This window comes from Pezoporus flaviventris, unplaced genomic scaffold (genome assembly GCF_033815535.1).
Source record: "Pezoporus flaviventris isolate CSIRO_AGI_PZ_B2104156 unplaced genomic scaffold, CSIRO_AGI_Pfla_v1 ptg000040l, whole genome shotgun sequence".
Lineage (NCBI taxonomy): Eukaryota > Metazoa > Chordata > Aves > Psittaciformes > Psittacidae > Pezoporus > Pezoporus flaviventris.
Window position 1 is genome coordinate 6,030,913 of NW_026892588.1, and position 19,088 is coordinate 6,050,000.

At 41.6% G+C, this 19,088-nt stretch overlaps 1 protein-coding gene across 2 annotated transcripts in view; it reads left to right on the forward strand.

The window, feature by feature from the left end:
• Positions 1-1,681: 1,681 nt before the first annotated feature.
• NEK7 (NIMA related kinase 7) overlaps positions 1,682-19,088 on the forward strand; it is a 67,540-nt gene continuing 50,133 nt past the window's right edge. Inside the window, exons 1-2 of one of the 2 annotated variants that reach the window (XM_061465576.1) lie at positions 1,682-1,803; positions 15,653-15,737. In XM_061465576.1, coding sequence (XP_061321560.1) covers positions 15,681-15,737 — 57 coding nt within the window. In that variant the 5' untranslated portion in view covers positions 1,682-1,803; positions 15,653-15,680. Of the gene's footprint in view, positions 1,804-1,843; positions 1,966-15,652; positions 15,738-19,088 lie in introns of those variants that run through there. The other variant, XM_061465575.1, reaches the window with a different exon arrangement.

Genomic DNA, 19,088 nt, shown 5'->3' on the forward strand with positions numbered 1-19,088 from the left:
AATGTAACCATTCAGTGGAATTGCTGATTGTAATTCTTTTTAACTTCTTAACATTACATGGCAGATCTATAAACTTTTCACTTTTTGGTATGTGGGATAACCTGAAGTATTGCACTTTTTACAAGAAAACAATGCAGGGAATTCGTGTTCGAGAAACTGGTTTTGCAATACAGTTCACCCATGAAAAAAAATCTCCTAATTGTAATTCCAGTTTATTCTTTTGGGCTGCAATTTTTCAAGACTACAAAATGCACTTCAAAGATGGAAGAAGATTATAGGGTATGTCTTTTTCCACGAGCAGAGGGGTCACTTTGTCACTGTATTTGGCTAGTGACATCAAATAACCCAATGCTAATGAACAGGAAATGTGCAGAATGATTAGTAAGTGTTAATGTCAGATGAGAACGACCAAAATTTAATTCCTTTCAAGCTTTGTTAGACTTCGTATCAGTGAATACACTGCAGATTTATCAAAGCTTATAAAAGTTTGCCTCAAAAGCAGACAGTACAATTTTGTACAGAGGTAGATGAACAGACTTTTCTCAGACACGCTGGCCCATTTCCTATTTATTCTGCAAAACACTTAAATCAAGTATAACTTTACTTGTTACAAGGGAAAACAAACAAACAAAAAACCCCGCCCAACCCTTTTGAGACTGCTTTGGAAAAAAATAACTTCTGACTCAAGGTAGTTTTAAATTACTTTAAACAATGTTATCTCACTGAAGTGATAGAGATCTCTTTTACAAAGGGTTTCCACCCCTGAGGAAGAAGCCATTTGTACTGGTCCACATTAAAAGCCACAGTAATCCATAACCCGACTGAGGAAATTGTGGTCAGCTTTCACCCTTTCCCCCTGCCGTTGGTTCTCAGGATCTCTGTTCCATGAAGGGAATTTCCTCATCTCGAAGCAGGCTAAACTTTCAGGAACCTGAAAAAGAGTAGTATTTTGGAATTCAGTATTTTTTAATCTACTTAAAACCCTGTGCTGTTGCAAAAGTAGAAGTTCCTGTCACTTTTATTTCTCCAAGTATAGCAAAACCGGGTTTAGGTCACTTCCAGCTGATATACTCGCCAATGTCTTGTTATCACAGTTTACATACAAAATGAAAAGTATGCTGTTTGACACCCTGTTTTCCAAAGCAGAGTGGGTCAAAACCTTACGCCTATGCTGCTCACCGAACTGCAAGCGAGCCAGTCCTTGGTTTCCAGCAGCCTGAGCTTTTACTTTCCCTGTCCCTTCTAGCTTTGTCAGGAGGGCTCTGCGCTTTCCCGTAACTGATGTATTACCGCAGTACCGGGGCAGATGGAGGCCCCCATCAGTGCTCAACAATATAAACACGTATCAGACGAGTGGCCCCTGTTTCAAAACAAGCCGAACAGCTTTCAAGCTTGCTGCACATTCTCCCGCGCACCCTACGGCAGAGGACGCTGGCCGGCGCTCCTGACGCTGGCTGCCTGCCGCTGGCTGCCAGCCGAGCTCCCGACCAGAGCGCAGCCGCTCCTGGCAAGAGCCGTACTGGGGACCCCGAGGTGCGAGGCCACTCGGCAGCGCGGGGCGGAGCGCAGCGCAGCGGGGACCCGGCTGCCCGACACCGGACAGAAACTTCCGTCGGCACCCCGATCCTTCAGGCGGGTCCTGCTAGAAAGGAGCCACTACCACTGCCGGCATGAGACCCCTCGCCGCCGGCCGGAAAGCGGTAGCAGCTGTGCAAGGCGGGGCCCGGTGGCCGCCCCGCCTCCCTCCTCGGGGATGCCGGGATGTTTACGGGCCCGGCAAGAGCAGCAGGGGGCGGGGAGAAGGTTCGTGGTGTCGCCGGCGTCCGAGTCATCAGCCAGGAACCCCGTTAGGCGCCCACGGCCAGCGCCGCCCCGGTGCCGGCCCTTAGGCTCTGCAGAAGCCGGGGAGGAGAGGAAGCCGGTTCCGGGCTCTTGTGCCAAGAGAAGGCGGAGCCAGGCTTCTCGGTGAGCGGAGCGGTGGCAGGGCTACTGGGCGGGCGCGGTGCGGGGCTGGAGCGGCGGTCCCGCTGGCCGTGCCCCGGCTCGTGGAGGCGCTTCCCCTTCTCCTCCGTGCGGGCAGCTGCTGGGGGTCCCGCCTCCCGCTTCTTCCCACTGGTTACTGGGGCTCTCGCCCGTAGCACCATTGGACGCGGGAGCTGCCGCTCCGCCCGCTGCAGGGGGAGGGAGGGAGGGAGCGGTGCGGGTCTGGAAGCGAGAAACTTTTTGCGCGGCGGGGGGGAGCGGGGTGGTGGCGTGAGGCCCCGCGGCGGTGACTGCGCTTTGCACGGCGTATTGCTGTCTGCCCGGCGGCCGCAGGGGCAGGGCGGGTAGCACAGGCGGGACGGGGCGGTATGATGCGGTTCCGGAGGGCTGTTGTGGCGGTTCTGCCGGCGGCGGCTGGCCCCGCTGCGGAGCAAGGCTGTCTGTGTCTAGAGACGAGCGGGCGGCTGGGGACTCTGCCCGGCGGCGGCGGCGGCCCGGCCACCTCGGCCCGCCTCTGGCTGCTTGCGGCCTGGCCGCAGTGTCTCTGTCCCGGCTGAGCTTTTCAAGTTCATACCGCAAGCGGAGCTTCTCTCCGCGATGTTTTCCTCATTTCCAGCAGTTCCATGTAGGTTTCTCTGCCCTCCTCTCACCTGGAGCTCGGTGTCAGCGATGCTCACCCGGGTAGCGCAGGGGGAAAGCCCCGTCTGGAGGGTTTCACACAGCGCTCAGTAAAAACAGCGTCGTCACTGAGAGCCGCGGCCCTGTGGCCTGAGTCCAGGTTGCCCCGTCCCAGGCGGGAGCCCACAGTTCTGCCCCTCTGCCTCCTGTCCGGGAAGCACCCTCGGCTGAAGGAGCCGCCGGCGCACCGGCAGCGCCCGGGCAGTCTGAGGGCAAGGGGTGCCTGGCCGTGAGGGTCCCTCTTGCAGGTTCCAGGATTACCACCCTCCTCCTCTCATCGGTTGGTGAGGCTCCCAGATGGTGGCAGCGCCAGTGGCTCTGCGAGGCTGCGAGGAGCTGCGGCCTAGAAGAAAAAGCTGGAAGTGAGGCAGTCTCCATCTGTTGAGTTCGTCTGCCCCCCTCTTTATTTACTTTACGTTTCACCGCTTATACTAGTGCTGGCCCAGAATTCCATTTTGTGCCCATGAGAACCATAGCTACTTGGCTTTAGGATTCAGAAGTTCGGAATATTGTTCTTCAGCTGGAACGTGGTTTGTTTTGCTGTGCATTTTGTCAGGAGTATCGCTTCTTGAATGGTAAAACTACCTAGGATGTTAAACCTGATTCTGATCAAAGACGTTGAGGGGTGTGTATGTTAAACCACACAAGTATTTGGTTCATTTCTTGCACCAAGTGAACGACAAGCTTGTCACCTTTGAGGTGATAGCACTGTTTTCTCGGGTTGCAATGGCAGCATCACTTCTCAGGAAAGGTCACAGATGCATAGTGATTCTGCTAAATGAGCTGGATATGTTTCCTATATAAAGTTGTATTCCAAGCTTGAGATGCAGAAATTACAGTGAATGATATGTTAATCTACAAGGTAGGTACTTTGGATGATTAGATGCAAAGTGGATGTTTGCAGCTCTGCTAAATGAGGAAGGATGAAATATACAAATATTTAATTTTCAAGGCTATCTAGGAGACAGTTCAGTGTTGCAGTGCTTTAGAAATGTCTTATTTTGAAATTTTGGACTTGGGCTGTCTTGAGAGAGGTAAAATGTAGTAGAAAACAGTCATTAGTTCATGGCCTACGAAAAACTTGGGCAGAGGAAGGAAAACTTTCGTGTTGTGGAAAGAGAGAAACTTACAAGCAACATCCGATGGCTTTAAAGTAAGAAAGCCCTCCAGCTTTGTGTTTGTTTTTTTTTTCCCTTTTTGGTACTGAAAGGAAGGCTATATTAAGAATACTTGTTCTTTAATTTCAAAACATGAACCTATTATAAACATCTGATGGTTGAGTAAATAACTTAAGAAAGCACACTCTAGAGACTTTCACTGCAAGGGTAGAGATATTGCCTTTATCAGATACCTTGTATTCAATATACCAGTTAGTCTTTGGAATTAAAAAGTAATTTGAGAACAAATCACAGAACCCCAGCCAACTAAAAATCCTTCTGATTGACTTATCTTCCAGGGTGTATAAGAATTAGACAGAATCTTGTCCCCACCATAGAAACTTCTTTCCAAGGAAGAAAAAAAAGTAACATTTTAGAGTTCATCTAAAGATCTGTGAGTGCCTGAGAAACTCAAATGACAAACAGAGAAGTCAGTTGTTTATTTTATGGTGACCTATGGTATCTTATGGTAAGATAGAGCCGTATAGCCCACCCCTATCTTTTTTGTGCAACAGATTTAAGCTCAGTTGGACAAAATGTAGCCAGTCTAGTATATTTGTTCACACAGACAATTGGGTGAGGCAGTTACTTCATGCATGCACCCCCCCCCCCCCCCCCATGTATAGTAAACTTAATATAGTGTCCTGCATTTATACTGCGCTGTGTTCAGTTGTATCATCATTGATGCCTGTTGCCGTCTGAAGTTTGACATTGTTCCAAACATCTGTGCTGAATGGTTGAGTTCATGTTACCTTGGAAAGTCTCCCGGGAAAAGTCAAACTGCAGTAACTTCTGCCTCCAAGGGAATTCTTTTGATTGTTTGGGGCTTATCCAAAAACCCCTCCTGATTCCAGAGAAGCAGTACTTGGGAGGGCAGGATTATCTTATGAAGGTTTATACTATGGATAGTCACGGGTGTTACCTGACTAATTTCCAGAGAATTTGTTCAGTTTAGCTACATTCCATGTGCTTTGCAACAGAGTTGAAAATAACTGACCAAAATACCAAAGTGGTGATAAGGGCATCCTTTAAAGCACTGATTTGCTGTATTTATCACCGTTTGACCCCTCATGGCCACATGGGAAGGAACTCAGCCCTAGAAAGAAGTACAGCATCACAACCTGTTTCCTTTTCAGTAATTATTGAAAGGATTCTTCCTGTCAGGTTAGTTTAAAAAGCAGAAGAGAAGCACTGTTATTGAGTTGCTTCTCTGAAGATAATTCTATGTGTTTGTGTCTGGCATGTGAAACACAACTGCAGTTCAGTTGTGAAATCTTTTGGAGAGGTTTGAGTTAGGTGAAGTGTTGATGAACCAGACTTTTTCAGTTCATTTCAATATCCTGTTGTCAGTGTATAGAATTCACTAAATTATTGTTTCCTTGAAAGCTGGAAGGCAAAAATACCACAGGTGAACTTAAAGTGAATTCTAAAATGAATAAAAACTTGTGATGGTAAAATGCACAGCATTCTGTCCTGTAGAGGCCCTTCTTCTGTACCCTTTTCATCCTCATCTGAAAGCAGATCCAAAAAAGGAGTTGTCTTTGCAGCAGTGAATATCCAGTGCTTGCCCTGACTGAAATTCAGAACTGTGTGTTAGGTATGTGCTTGGGAAGTTCATGGAGATAAGTAGGCCTTCAGAAGAAGAGCAGCAAGCAGTCTGCAAACAGAGCACTTAATGTACAGCTAGTCATCGAGGGTACTCCAAAACCAGGAATGGATTGTGCATATTTTATCCAGTGAAACATAGAAACAGCTGTGAGCTTGAATGTTGGCCTGCTTCTGAAGCAAGTGTGCTGGCTGCTAGCTGCTTTGCTTCTGGACTCAGGGATCCTGGATTACTTGCTACTGTCATGCATGGTTTTGGGATTCAAAGGTAATGATAGAGGATATATATTTAACAGAAAGCCTGTTAAATATGGGTGGTGTTTCTTTTGTGATTCTATGTAGTACTTCATTGATTTCATTGTTTTTGGGGTAGCACAGTTTTTTAAACTACGTACTTGTCCTGGGTTCAGCAGTAGCAGTCATTTTTCTCCTCCTTGGTAGCTGGTGCAGTGCAGTGTTTTGACTTTTGGCCTGGGAACAGAGCTGATAACAATGATGTTTTGGTTTGGCCAAGGACTTTGTGAGCCTCATGCTCTGCCAGGGAGGAGGGGAAGCCAGGAAGAAGCAGAGACAGGACACCTGACCCAAACTGACCAAAGAGGTATTCCATACCACAGCACGTCATGGCCAGGAGGTAACTGGGAGTTAGCCGGAAGGGCTGGGAGACTGTGGGGCTGGAGGAGGTATGGGTCAGTGCTTGGTTGGGCTGGGGGGGGGGGGGGGGGGGGGGAGTTATCGGTCAGCTGGTGGTGAGATGTTGTATTCTCTTCCCTTGTTATTTCCTTTATCATTGTTATTATTGGTGGTAGCAGTAGTGATTTGTGTTATACCTTAGTTACTAAACTGTTCTTATCTCAACCTGTAGGAGTTGCATTCTTTTTGATTCTCCTCTCTGTCCCTCCCGGAGTAGGGGGAGGGCAAGAAGAGTGGGGGGGGGGGGGGGGGGGAGTGAGTGAGTGAAGGAGCCTGGGTTTAAACCACGACTGCAGATATAGATATATATATATATATTTTTTTTTCTTCTCTCAGCTTGTTAATGTGCATCTAGCACCTACAGTATATCACAAGGTGTTGTCTTGCATTTGTTTCTGAGGTTATTTAGACATTTCTTTAAGGATTATGTGTAATTTATTGTTAAATGTGTACTGCTTCACCTGTAGCAATGTGGATGTTATCAGCCATGGTTGTGGCACAGTTGCATGTGGCCAGCCTTTCCAATTGGGTGGTTTTCCCTGTGTGCTTGCCAATAATAGGTTTGTCTGGTTTTTCATTTTTCCTGAATCTTTTAATTCCTGTGTGAAGTCCTGTATACGCTTTTAGTGAATCACTGCAATATCTCTTTATGAGTAATTTATTTTTACAGATGTATTTAACTTTCCCTTCAGTAAGAAAAGGTCTCCTCCCTCTCTGTGTACTGGAGTTGCAAACTTTTGGGGTTTTAAGGGTTTCCAAATAATGTCTTGGCTTCCTTTCTCTGAAAAGAATTGCTTTTTTTACTTTTTCCATTTATTTTGTTTCCTATTTCTACTTTCCCATACAGTATTTTGTTGACAAAACTTTTGGCTTGGTGTTGAATAAATTGCCTTCTTTCTATGCTGGCTCTTGCATTCCTGTCACAGCTGTTTTGAATTTAAGTACTTGTCAGCATCCCTACCTGAGGGTGAAATAAAATGAAACGTGGTGAGCTAATGTACTAGTGTGCTGCTGCCAGAAGGGAGGTGTTCTATTTCTTCTACAGTCCCCTTCCTACATTTCCCATCTTTGAACTTCCTCTACTTAATTTTCCTCTGGCACTCTCCGGTACACACTGATGGAGCTCAGTGCTTGCAGAACACGAACCTGGCTGCATTAGGGGATTAAATCAACTCGGCAAGAAGTCTGAAGGGTTCAAGGTGGCTATGCAGGATCATCTGACAGAGAAAGGGAGAGAAAGCAAGACCTTTGGTGTCACTGAGCTATTCAGATGTCTTATATAACTTAATGTTACTGATATAATTTGACAATAGATTTAACTGGTTTACATTAGGCTGCTTTACTCCCAGCTATGTCTTTCCCTCTGTCTATTGCCATCTGCCCTTATCACTGCAATGGAACAATTTGGGGAACTGAACTGGAAGAAAAGGTCAGTTTTCAGTTGGTTTTGGTTAGCTTACCAGGAGTCTGGGTGGCCAGAGGAACCCCACTGGAAGGAAGAGGGCCTGGAAAGTATGGCTGAAGGCAGGGGAAGCAGCATCATCACATAATTGGTTTATATTGCCTTAGAACCGCATCCTTACAGAGGCAGAAGTAGAGCAGAGTGTGGTGTGGGCTGAGGATTTGCTTTCTTAATAGTTAGATACAGTACTTAATTCCCTGCAGAGCCTATTGCTGTGACGTGATCGTGATCCACCTATGTGGATTTACAACTGGCAATTCAGTATGAATAAATGGATTATCAAGTTTCTTTCCAGGTGAACAGAAGTGAAACAAAGAAGCCTGTTACTTGAGCAGTTTCACTTCCTGTTTCTTCAGTTTGTATGAAATAACAAACAAATGGCTCCCAAAAGGGTGAGTCAGTGCATGTACAACCCTTTGGGAACACCTTGCAAGATAAGCTATTTACTTGAGTGACATAACTGAAATGGATAGGGAGAAGTAAACAGAATATAACTTCTTAAATTGTGCAAGTGAATGAAGAGAAAGGGAAGCAGACTTGTAAAGCAGGAGAGCTTGTGCTTCCATCTTCTAGTCAGCACTGATAAAGACCCAGCTCTTAGTAGCTGGGGAATCACAGTGACTGGCACATGTGTTTTCAGGGTTGGAATGAAAATATGCCGGATGATAGGGATGAATGGATGAGAAAATTGTGTGTGATCTCTTGGTGTATTCCCCTACTTTCTTTGGAAAAGTTTGTTTTTTTTTTTTTAATTTGTGTATAGTTACTTCTGCTCTTGTTAAAACCAACTTTTAACCCAGCTTAGCTACTGTCCGTGTGTGTTTTGGCTTCTTTGACTGGGCCATCGATGAGTAGGGAATTTGGATCTAAGTTTGTTGAAAAATTCAGTATTAGTCATCTACATACAGATAGATGATGGCTTCTTGTAGACTAGCGAGTCCTGAGAATTTGTCTTGTCCACATCAAGAGGGTCATTGCAGAAGGAAGGACTGTCCTGCCATCCCATGGGGAGTATGGATCTGGTAGTGTATTAAAACATAAAGGGCTTTCAGAAACTGCTTCTAACTGCTTCTGTATATGCATCTATTTTTACTTGCTTCCAGTGCTTTGAAAGTTGCAAATACAACTTTTTTTCTGATGTGGGTGCTTCTGCAGAGAATTCTACAAATGAGGATTTATTTTTTTTTTTATTTCCCCACATTTTAAGGATTTTTTCTTTTTTTAATACAAATGTGAAGCAAATATTTCATTTTTTCCACTGTCAGCTAATAGTAAATACTCTGTGTGTACACACATGTAAGTATATATGCATACTCTATAAATATGCATAGACACAAGTATATGTATGTGTGCATATTTATACATTATTATGTATCTGTATACAGCGTGCATATGTATGTGTGTATACTAATGGGGATAAGTGACATATTTTACTGTGATAATGATTAACTCAGTATTCCAGTCTTGAGTTTGCCTTATCCTTTGCCACTTAAGGTCTCCGTTGTCTTGGCAGAGTTCAAGTGAGTGTCAACAAAGATGTGTTCTACTTTATTAATGAATACATCTAACTTAGCTATTTACAGAGTGCGAAAAAAGAGCTAGTGTGGTAATTGTTTGGCATATATAAAGCATTCACTCTTTGAGTGAATGAGTAGTTTAAATAACCAACAACACTGCAGTACACTAAATTAAGTAACTCACTGTAATATTTCATTGACAACATTACACTGTTTATTGTATGTTTCTTGTAATTTCTTGTTTAGTATTTTTGAGGAATAGGCAATGTGAGCTGGGCAGGAGCATGACCAGTCACAGATCCTGTTGGCTATTGGAAAGGCATTGATTAGCTATTGTTTTTAAATATTTAAAGTGTTTCAGCATTATTTCATCATTTTTAATGCTGCCTTGGAGTGTGTAACTTTATGAATGGATGGCACTGTAATGTGGGTGTGTTTAACCAGATCTGATTTTATTGGTCTGTGCTAGTCAGGAATAATTTACTGAAAAGACATTACGTATGTGCTGTCATTCCTGTTAGCTGGAATTCTTTTCCAGTTAGGATCTCTTGCAGTTTGTGTTAAATACACCCATATTAAATATTGAGTTTGGAACAGAAGTGGCATTATTAACTTTTTGAAATGTATTTTAACACTTAAACTACAACGCATCTTTAAAGTTGCAATCTAGGGTGGGGGAAGACTGCAGCAAAACCAGTCCGAAGTAAGAGAGCAGAGTTTTAGGTGAACTGCTGGGAGCATTAGTTTCCTTTTGCTTTTTGGAGTTATGCGTGTACAGGAAGTACAGAAAGGCTTTGGACATCTCGGCATTCTGAGAGCTGCTTTTGGGGCACTGTATGTGGGCTGTTTTCTAAATATTTCCCAGTCTTCAGGAATGCACTAAAAATAATATTTATGAAACTGAAGTGACTTTCATTTTCCAAGTAAAATGTTTCTATTACAGCATCAAAACCCACATGTTTCTCCTAATGGTTTATGCAGAGCACCAGGGAAAAAATTACATTTTAATGTTAAAGTGTTATGATAGATTTGGATTCCAAATTGGTTTTCCTTATTGACATGACTTCCCGTTTCTCTGGAAAACCTTAGCTGTGCTGTCATTTAATGTAACATGAATGATAAAGTTGGGATGCTTAGTTTACAGCTGCTGATATTCTCTTGCTTCACCCAGGATCTTCCCCATGTGTGTTCTGAGCCCCTGCTTTTAAAATCACTTTGAAAATTTGCAACCTGCACCCTAAATGCTGAACAGGGCTGATCAGTGCTGGTGACCTGACACAGTGCAGGCTAGGTTTGACCAGCAAGCCAGTTCCCTCCAAGCAGCCAACCTTAAAGAGGTAAAGAATGATTGTTAAGGGGTTAGGTTTCATAAACCTGTAGGTTGGCTGTTTCTTAAGCTGCTCGCATCAAGCTTAAGGGCCAAGCTGTTAATGCTGGGTCTAAATCTTGTCTCTTCCCAAAAGGTGTGTGGCTTAGATCTATGAGCTGAGAGTTGTAGTTATGTCAGTCTGGCTCTCCAGGTGATGGAGAGCTGAGCTGGAATCAGACCAGCATGCTTGGGCTCCCTGGCATTAGCTGCTGGGATTAACAGTGGTGTGGTGGGTTGGGTAATTGTTTTGGGTATTCAGTAAGGCATTTAGAAATCTAAACCCTTGCTTCCAGAGCACAGCTGCTTTATTTTATTTTTTATTTTTTATGGTTTTTTATTTTATTTTTTTAAATTTTCAACCAGGGTGATCGTTTGACTGTTCTACGTAGGTTTAATTTGTGCTTTTGGGTAGCTGAGAGTCAACCTGTGATATAAGCAAATGGGAATATACCTTTAGCCTGTATGCTTATATGGAAATTAGTATTAATATATGTGGTTTTGCTTTTTCCTCAGCTGAGGATGGTCCTTATCTTTGAATTTAGTTAGTAAAGATAATTGAAAGTTTATGGGTTTAAAATTTGTCATTTTAAATCAGTGTTAGATAACCGAAGAATGTGTTAAGATACCTGACACCAAAAAAGTAAGGAGTGTGTGGAGTGTTAAATGGATAGCTGTCTCTGGAGAGCTTTGGCTGTAACCTAACTAAAATAATAGTTATAGTAAAAATTAAAAATACCTTCCTTAACTAATGGTGCGATAAACATCGTACGTTCTTTTGTTTGTGAAGAACAGCTGAAGTGATGGTGTGCCTCATCAGCACATTGTGATGGCATACTCTGAGTTAGATATTACGTAGAGTAGTTGCATCTGTATTTTGTAGAAAAGAAGACTGGGATTTCAGACTGAGCAGAACTGAATATTCTTTTGACTGTATACTTTTTAGAATAGCTGTTCCTCCTTTGACATCTATTAATGAATGCTCCCACTTAAGGTCCAAAATTAGCAAACAAGTGTGTATTATGTAGTTAATGGAAACCACATATCATTGAGACTATTAATGATGTTCTCTACAGGAAGGCTTTGTATTTTTTTGGTTGTTACTGAACTGCCGTCTGTTAAAACAATAGTGTTATTCCCTGAATACCATGAAATGCATTTCAGTATGAATGGTTTATGGACTTTGAGTTAGGAAACTAGTGTTTAAAAATCATGTTTCGTGTTATTTGATAGTGCATTTAATCTTTTCCTCCTGAAATAATTTGATCATGTTTATTAAGACTTAGTTGCAAGACTTTAAGTGTCCCAAGGATTTCAAGTTTTTCCCAGTTATCTTTCTTTTCTTAAAAAAAAAAAAAACCCGCTATTTTAAAATATATTCCAGTGAAATGGCACCAGAGTGATGAGCTTTGGCTCCTGTTGAGGAATAGGTCTTCCGATTTCATGAGGACTTGTGGGTAGTCCCAACCATCTTCTAGCAGGCTCGTGGAAGCCACCTGGAAAGATGAGTGCAGTTCAGGCAGTTGCAGTTTTATAGTCTAACTTACTGCTGAGGACTTGACACCCTTCTGCTATCTTGTGGACTTGGTTTGTGGAGTAAATAGTGTCAGTTAGAAGAGCTGCTGTGCAATTTCAGTTTCAATTGAGAAATTGGTCCTGTTGGCTGTATCCCTAGGCACTTCATCCTGCATCCTTTATATGTAGGTGCTACCTATTGTTTCAATCAACTGAAAAAACCAAAGATTTAAAATACTAGTAGTTAACCAGAAGTCTTCCTGTGCCTGTGAAGTGTTAGCAACCATAACTGGAGTATAAGATTTAGAGGGTGTATGTTTGTGCTAATGTGATTGCTATTGTGTACAGGGTGGTCTGAATCCAAATGATTTGCATCACCAAAATGATGAAAATCATCTTTGCAAGATAAGTGAGAGTCTTTCACTGTTCCTATCTTTGCACATGGTGTGGTAAAGCCAGAGGCCTTTCCTCCTACATGATCGGTGTGAGAGTATTTAAAGACATTAGATATGTTTGGCAGTTTGGAGGTTTTGGGTGGGATGGTGTAGCTGACTTGCCTCTCACTTCATCTGATATGTCTGTTTTCCACAAACCAGTGTATATCATGGTGATTGATTTGCAGGAGGAGGTCATCAAATTGCTTGTTTGAAGAAGTGGTAGACGTGTCACATTTAGATGTGTTTTGTAGTTGCTTTTCAAGCTTAAACAAGTCATGACTCTGTCAGTATTTTTAGTGTCTTTTCACCATATGTTAGAACTTGAAAACCATCTTTGGAAGAGTAATAGTAATTGTCTCAATTTTAATTTTAAAATATAAATATTATGCCATGATGTGTTGACCTCTGAAGTTTATTATCAATGTGAAAGTCATGCCTTGCTGTGAAAACAGCCTTCAAGCAGCAAAATCCAATTCTTGCTTATGTTGACAAACAGTACAAACAATTCATTTTGCATCCTTGGCTTTTGGTATGATCAAAATGCTACATTACTCTAAAGTGTGAATCTATCATGTAGTCTTCAAAGACAAAATCAAGTTTAAAAAATAAAAGAACTTCCATATATGGGCAGAAAATACCAATCTTTGCCTTTCCTCTGCAAAAGCAACAACAAATCCACAAGTTAATAAATCTAACGTGCTTCCTATGGTAAATACTAGCTGTTACCTATTCAGCAACAAATGAACCTCCACAGAGGGCAGAGCCACTGGCAGTGGTAATGATAGGACTTCTTCCCTTTCTAATCTTTCCCCAGATTTAACATCCCCCCCCATATTCTCAAATACTTCCAGTCAGTGCTTCTGACTATTCAGACAAGATAAATGGGTTGTATGGTTCCTGAATCAATATGCATCAACTAAACATTTCATTAATCTTGGATAAACATCTGCAGTGGAGGATGAAGAGTTTTATATTTACTTCTTTTGCCTGGGCATTTTGAACCAAGTGTTTGTGACAATGGAATTATCTATTGGTGCATTATGTGGTCAAGACTATTACTAAAACACACTAAAATTTTCAGTAGAAATATTGATGCTATCAAAAATAAAATTCTTATAAAATCTCTTCAAAATAGTAGATCAGAAAACATTGTCAGTGATTTCTATAGCAAGAAATTAGGAGAAGATATAGTGATAGGACAAGGGGGGGGATGGCTTTAAGCTGAAAGAAGGTGGATTTAGATTAAATATTAGGCAGAAGTTCTACCCTGTGAGGATGGTGAGGCCTTGGCACAGGGTGCCCAGAGAAGCTGTGGCTGCACCATCCTTGTCAGTGTTCAAGGCCAGGTTGGACGGGGCTTGGAGCAACCTGGTCTAGTAGGTGTCTCTGCCCGTGGCAGGGAGGGTGGAACTAGATGATCTCTAAGGTCCATTCCAACCCAGACCATTTCGTGGTTCTGTGATAACATCCCACAAGGTTTCCATGTGTTCCTTCCCCAGAATTTGTTGAAATTGCATAAACCCTTGTGAATATAACTGGAGAACTTAGGTGCAGTTTTGTGACAACAGTTTAATTCCAGTGCTGATGTGTTATGATTTCTTCCCTTGGTGGGGAGGTTATATGGGAGATGTTATAGAACTTGGAAGAAGTGTCAGTGTTGGTGTCCTAGGGTTGGCTAGCAGGTTGCCTAGCCAGTGGCGTGCTGCATGTTTCTGCCAGCTGTTTCACCCTTTGTCACCATGCTTGTTCTGACAGAAATCTTTGGAATTCCCACCTCTTCTTCTCTGCCTCTCACCTCAGTGAGATAATTGTGTTTGTTTGTTTAGGTTGGTTTTTGTGTTTTGTGGTTTATTTTTTCTTTGGATTTTTTTTTGCTTTTCTTCCCCTTGACCTGCCTGAAGTTGTTTTTTTTTTTTTGGATCTGTTTTAATCTCTTTTATCTTTGGATTAATACTCGGGACACAACAGAAAGTCCCAAACTGTGTGCTTTATACAGCCGTCGTAAGGGTAGGAAGGCAAAGCTGTGAGGACCCTTAGTCACTCTGGAGGACGTTGTAGCTGGTGTTAGGAATAGTTACTGGTACTGAAATGGCATGGAGCAGCAGCTTTAAATGGGGGAATGAAAGCAGGTTGCTAATAATTTGTTTTTTATCCAGTCCACTGCTTAGTACACTAGGGCAGTGTATTGAGAAACTTTGCAAAGCTGCTTTGTGATTATTTTATCTATTAGTCATGTTATCACAATGATGCTGAAAGAATGCCAAGAGGGAACACAAGCTATTTGTTAGTTTCGTATTTTGAAATGGGCTTTGAAAACAATTTCTAAGGTTTGCTGCTTTGCTGTTGATAGTGTTTATACAAATAAAAGTATTTAAAAGGTTAGAAAAGTTCTTATTTGTTTGCATGGTGAACTTTCTGTTGTCTTCATCTGAACAGAAATGGCCCTCATGGGCACGAATAAAACTGGGTGCTGCACCTGCTCCCCGTCAACAACATCTCATGTAGCTGGGGAAAGAATTCACTTAGCTGAGGAAAAAAGCCTTGTGACTATTTGCATTTTAGTGTCTCCAGTTCTTTCTAGTAATGATTTGGCATGTTTTGCAACCATTATTATTAGTCAAAGCTTTGTGTCTCTATATTGCGAACTTGGCAGGCATGTCTCCTCCCATCTTACTGATGAGATATGAGAGTTTCATAGTTGGGAATAGACACTGTGTACCTAACATGGTTATCTCAAAGCTCTCTTGGCTAGCTTGTCAGAAAGTAGGAACTGTTTCTGTTTAGATGGAACTGCTGTTGCATACTCCTTGAAATCTACAGTTAAATTAATGCAACATAAACAGTATGCATGCAGCAGTGATAGTTGTTCTGATCTGCTATTTCCTATAGGTCAGAGGTACTGGCCAGGAGGCATTTGTGTAGTTAAACAAGTGGTTTATAATAGAATAAAAGAATAATGGGGTGATGCAGCTTTCATCAGACAGAACTATTTGGCTGGCTCAAGTAGTTTAATGCTCATCTTTTAATACGAAGATCAGATATGTATAGTGATTTGTTTCATTTTATGCAACAGGTAAACATAAGAAAACTTTCTTCCCAAAACAGTGCAGGGCTTCAATAGTTAAATGTTCATGGACTGAAGCATGCAAATGAGAAAACTAATGCTTCAGTTCTGCTTATGTTCGTTGATCATAAACACAGATTGAATTACAGTGTAATGACCATATTTCTCTTTCCAGGACATAAGGGGCGCTTTTACGTGACAGAATGGATGAACAGTCACAAGGCATGCAAGGGCCAACTGCTCCACCATTTCAGCCACAGGTATGTTTATTTTAAAGTCACTCAAGAGTTGATGCTATCATTTCTTAAATTGAAAATGAGGGAAAGTAGAAAACATTATTTCTTGTGGGGACAGAAGCTGTAAATGTAGAATGTTTTCTGGTGATCTGGAAATTAATTGTATATCAGTCCTATATTTTATAGTGAATAATTACTTTTCTTTTTTGCTTCCTACTGCTTCACTAACTTTGAGGGTTTGGAATTGGAGTGGGAATAGGAGGCAAAGGTGAAGGCAGTTGTTTTCCTGACAAATGGTGAGCTGTTAAACACTGTATGTTTGCAAATTGTGTCAGAAATACCATATTTATTTCAGACTGTTAACCTTCATGCGGGGGATTGGAACTACATGATCTCTTAAGGTCCTTTCCAACCCAAACCTTTCTACGATTCTATGATTTTCTCTTACACCTCCTGACAGTGATACTCTATGAATTAACACCATTACCTGTTAAAACCAGGCAAGAGAAATTCCCAGTAGCTGTAGCTCTCTTAGAAAGAGGAGGCGTAAGGAATTTAATCTTTAAATATGTGCTGATGGTGTGAAAGAAAAGATGGAGATTATCTGAAAGGAGTTAATATTCAGATACTGCTTTTTGACATTTTTAGAAGGTAATTCCTTATACCCTAAAAATATTTATTGTGCTGACCATTCCAAAGTAAAAGCTGGAACCTGAATTTTGTGATTGTTCATGTCATAGGTGATAAGGTATTTTGTGCCCTTTATTTTGTAAAAACTGAGGTGAGTTCTTGCAGCTTGTGAAATTTAACAAAATTACAATAACCAGCTTTCCTTAGCTCTAGTGTGTCTAATCATAGCATTGTGATAACAAGATAATATGGATTGAATTGTATTTATACCAATGCAAAACAGTTAAGATGAATGTATAACTATGCATACAGATATGTTGAGAAAATAATCTGTAATTTTGAAACAAATAAAAATACTTAACTCATATTCTGAATATCATAAAGGGTCCCCATTGTTATTATAGGGTTGTTTTTTTTTTTCTTTCCTGACTAAAGAGAACAGAGAGCACAGCTGATTAAGGTTTCTGTATTTCTGGGAAACTTTTCTGTGTTTGCTGTTTGCTGACTACAAACAGCGTTTCATATTTCGTCATCTATCTCTGGAGTATTTGTACCTGTTTTTGAATGACAGAATCCACTTTTGGAGGTCTGATTCAATTTTAAGAATATTACTCTAACCTACAAATTCAGTTTATGAATTCATAATAATAAAATAGGATTCTAGTTTTACTGTTCCAAGTACTACGGCTCATCTACAGATACCCATTTTCCTCTCTGGTAAACTAAGGTCAGACCTAAAAGCAATACTGCTGTAATCAACTGAGCACTTTCTACACAAGAAGAAACTAATGTTTATTCTCAGCTTTGGTTAACTGTCAAGCATTTTCATAATCTGTCTTGTTATTTTTTACAATCAAGGTTATATGTGTAAACAGCATGAAGCGTCATGTTTGTGATCTGATTTTTGAGATGAAAGATTTTCAGTTTGTGGATCTTGAGCTGGACCTGCATCAGAATATTGACTGGTTTGTATTTCAGGGGGAACTAAGCATGCTCTGATAGTTGTATTACCAGAGGAATACTAAAATAGTTGTTTAGTGATGTGTATTACATTTATGCTGTCTATATGGGAGGCCCACAGTTGGACACAGCATTCCAGGTATGGTCCAGCTAGAGCTGAGCAGAGGGGAAGGAATGCTTCCCCCCACCTGCTGGCAACACTACTAACACAGGACACCATTTGCTGCCTTTGCCACAAGGGCACATTGCTGGCCCATGTTCAGCTTGGTGTTCACCAGGACCCCCAGGGTCTGCTTTGTAAAGCTGTTTTTGAGAAGGTGAGCACCAAGCATATACTGGTGCACGGGGTTAGTGCTGCCCAGGTTCTGGGCTTTGCTTTGTTTTGTGGTTGAACTGCATTAAGTTCTTGTGCCTGTTTCTCCAGCCTGTTGGAGACCCTCTGGATGGCAGCACGATCCTTTGGAGCATCAGCCATTCCCCTCAGGTTTGCATCATCAGCAAACTTGCTGAGGGTGCACTTTGCCCTGTCATCCAGATCATTAATGAATGTGTTGAGCAGGTTTGGACCCAGTCTTAACCGCTGAGGTCCACTGCTAGTTACTGACCTCTAACTAGACTTTGTGCTATTAGAAGCTCATTTTCTATGTAGAATTAAGTGCCTGAAAGCTCTGTTGTAGCCTGTTACCTATAAAGTTAAAACACTGTACTTCATTACATCACAAGGACATGTTGAAAGTGCAGGTACCAAGTACTTGCTAAACCTCTTGCAAAAAGGATTCCGCAAGAGGGTAGGAAAGTACAGATTAGTAGTCTGATACAGTAGACTTTAAATTCTAGAACTTCCTGAAGAGCAGAAAGGAAGCTTTTTGGCATCTGAAGAGACAAAAATGACTGTTACTAGACCTGATAAACCATAAACCAAAGGCAGCATGTATCCCTTACAGTGAGTTGGTTTTTGTTTTTCTCCTAAGCTAAAGAACACCAGTTTATCAAGTCTCTTCTTATACAGAAGACATTGCATATGTCTGCTCAACATTGTTATTCTGCTCTGCGTTTTCTAGTTTGCCTCTATTCCCCTCAAAACAAGAGGTCAGAGCCTTGTGTGGTATTCAGTGTGCGCACAATAGACCTACTGTAGTGAAGTATTTTGGTTTGTTTCATTCAAATGCTTTTCCTAAAAATATCTAGCTTTCTTTTTGAGGGTGACTGACCAGTAACTTTTCAAGGAGGTTCTTCCATGGTATTACATAGATCTTTTTGCTGTGTTGTAATAGGTAATCTTAAAATCATGATTCTCTGTCTTGAGGGCTATATTTCCCATTAAGTTCTTTATTTCTAGCCTTTGGATGATAGTCTTCCATCCTGGCACTCAGTGCTAAGAGAATCGTCTACTAGGCTTTGCAGTTGTATTTTGAGCTGGTTGTCTTGGATAACTTTGGATTGTAAAAAACCTGTATTGTTACATTACATGTGCTGAATAGTGCAGTTTCCTTTGGGATTTTGCTTGTATTTTCTCTGAGAAAATAATCTTTGTTACTGTTTCTCATCTTATAGCTGGCTATTAATCCGCTCAGTGCGCTCAACCTGATTGCATTCAGTTTTATAGGTCTTCACAGAAGGAGCCTGGTTAAACATTTTTAAGAATGTGTGGTGTGATTTCTTCAGCAGAAAAGCCCAATTAGGGAAAACCTGCCTCACTCCACTCTTAACTGCTTACTAGAATCTCTGAATTGCTGCAGTTCAGCTATTTGTTTGGCTGCGTTTGAACCGAATCTGTGAATAATT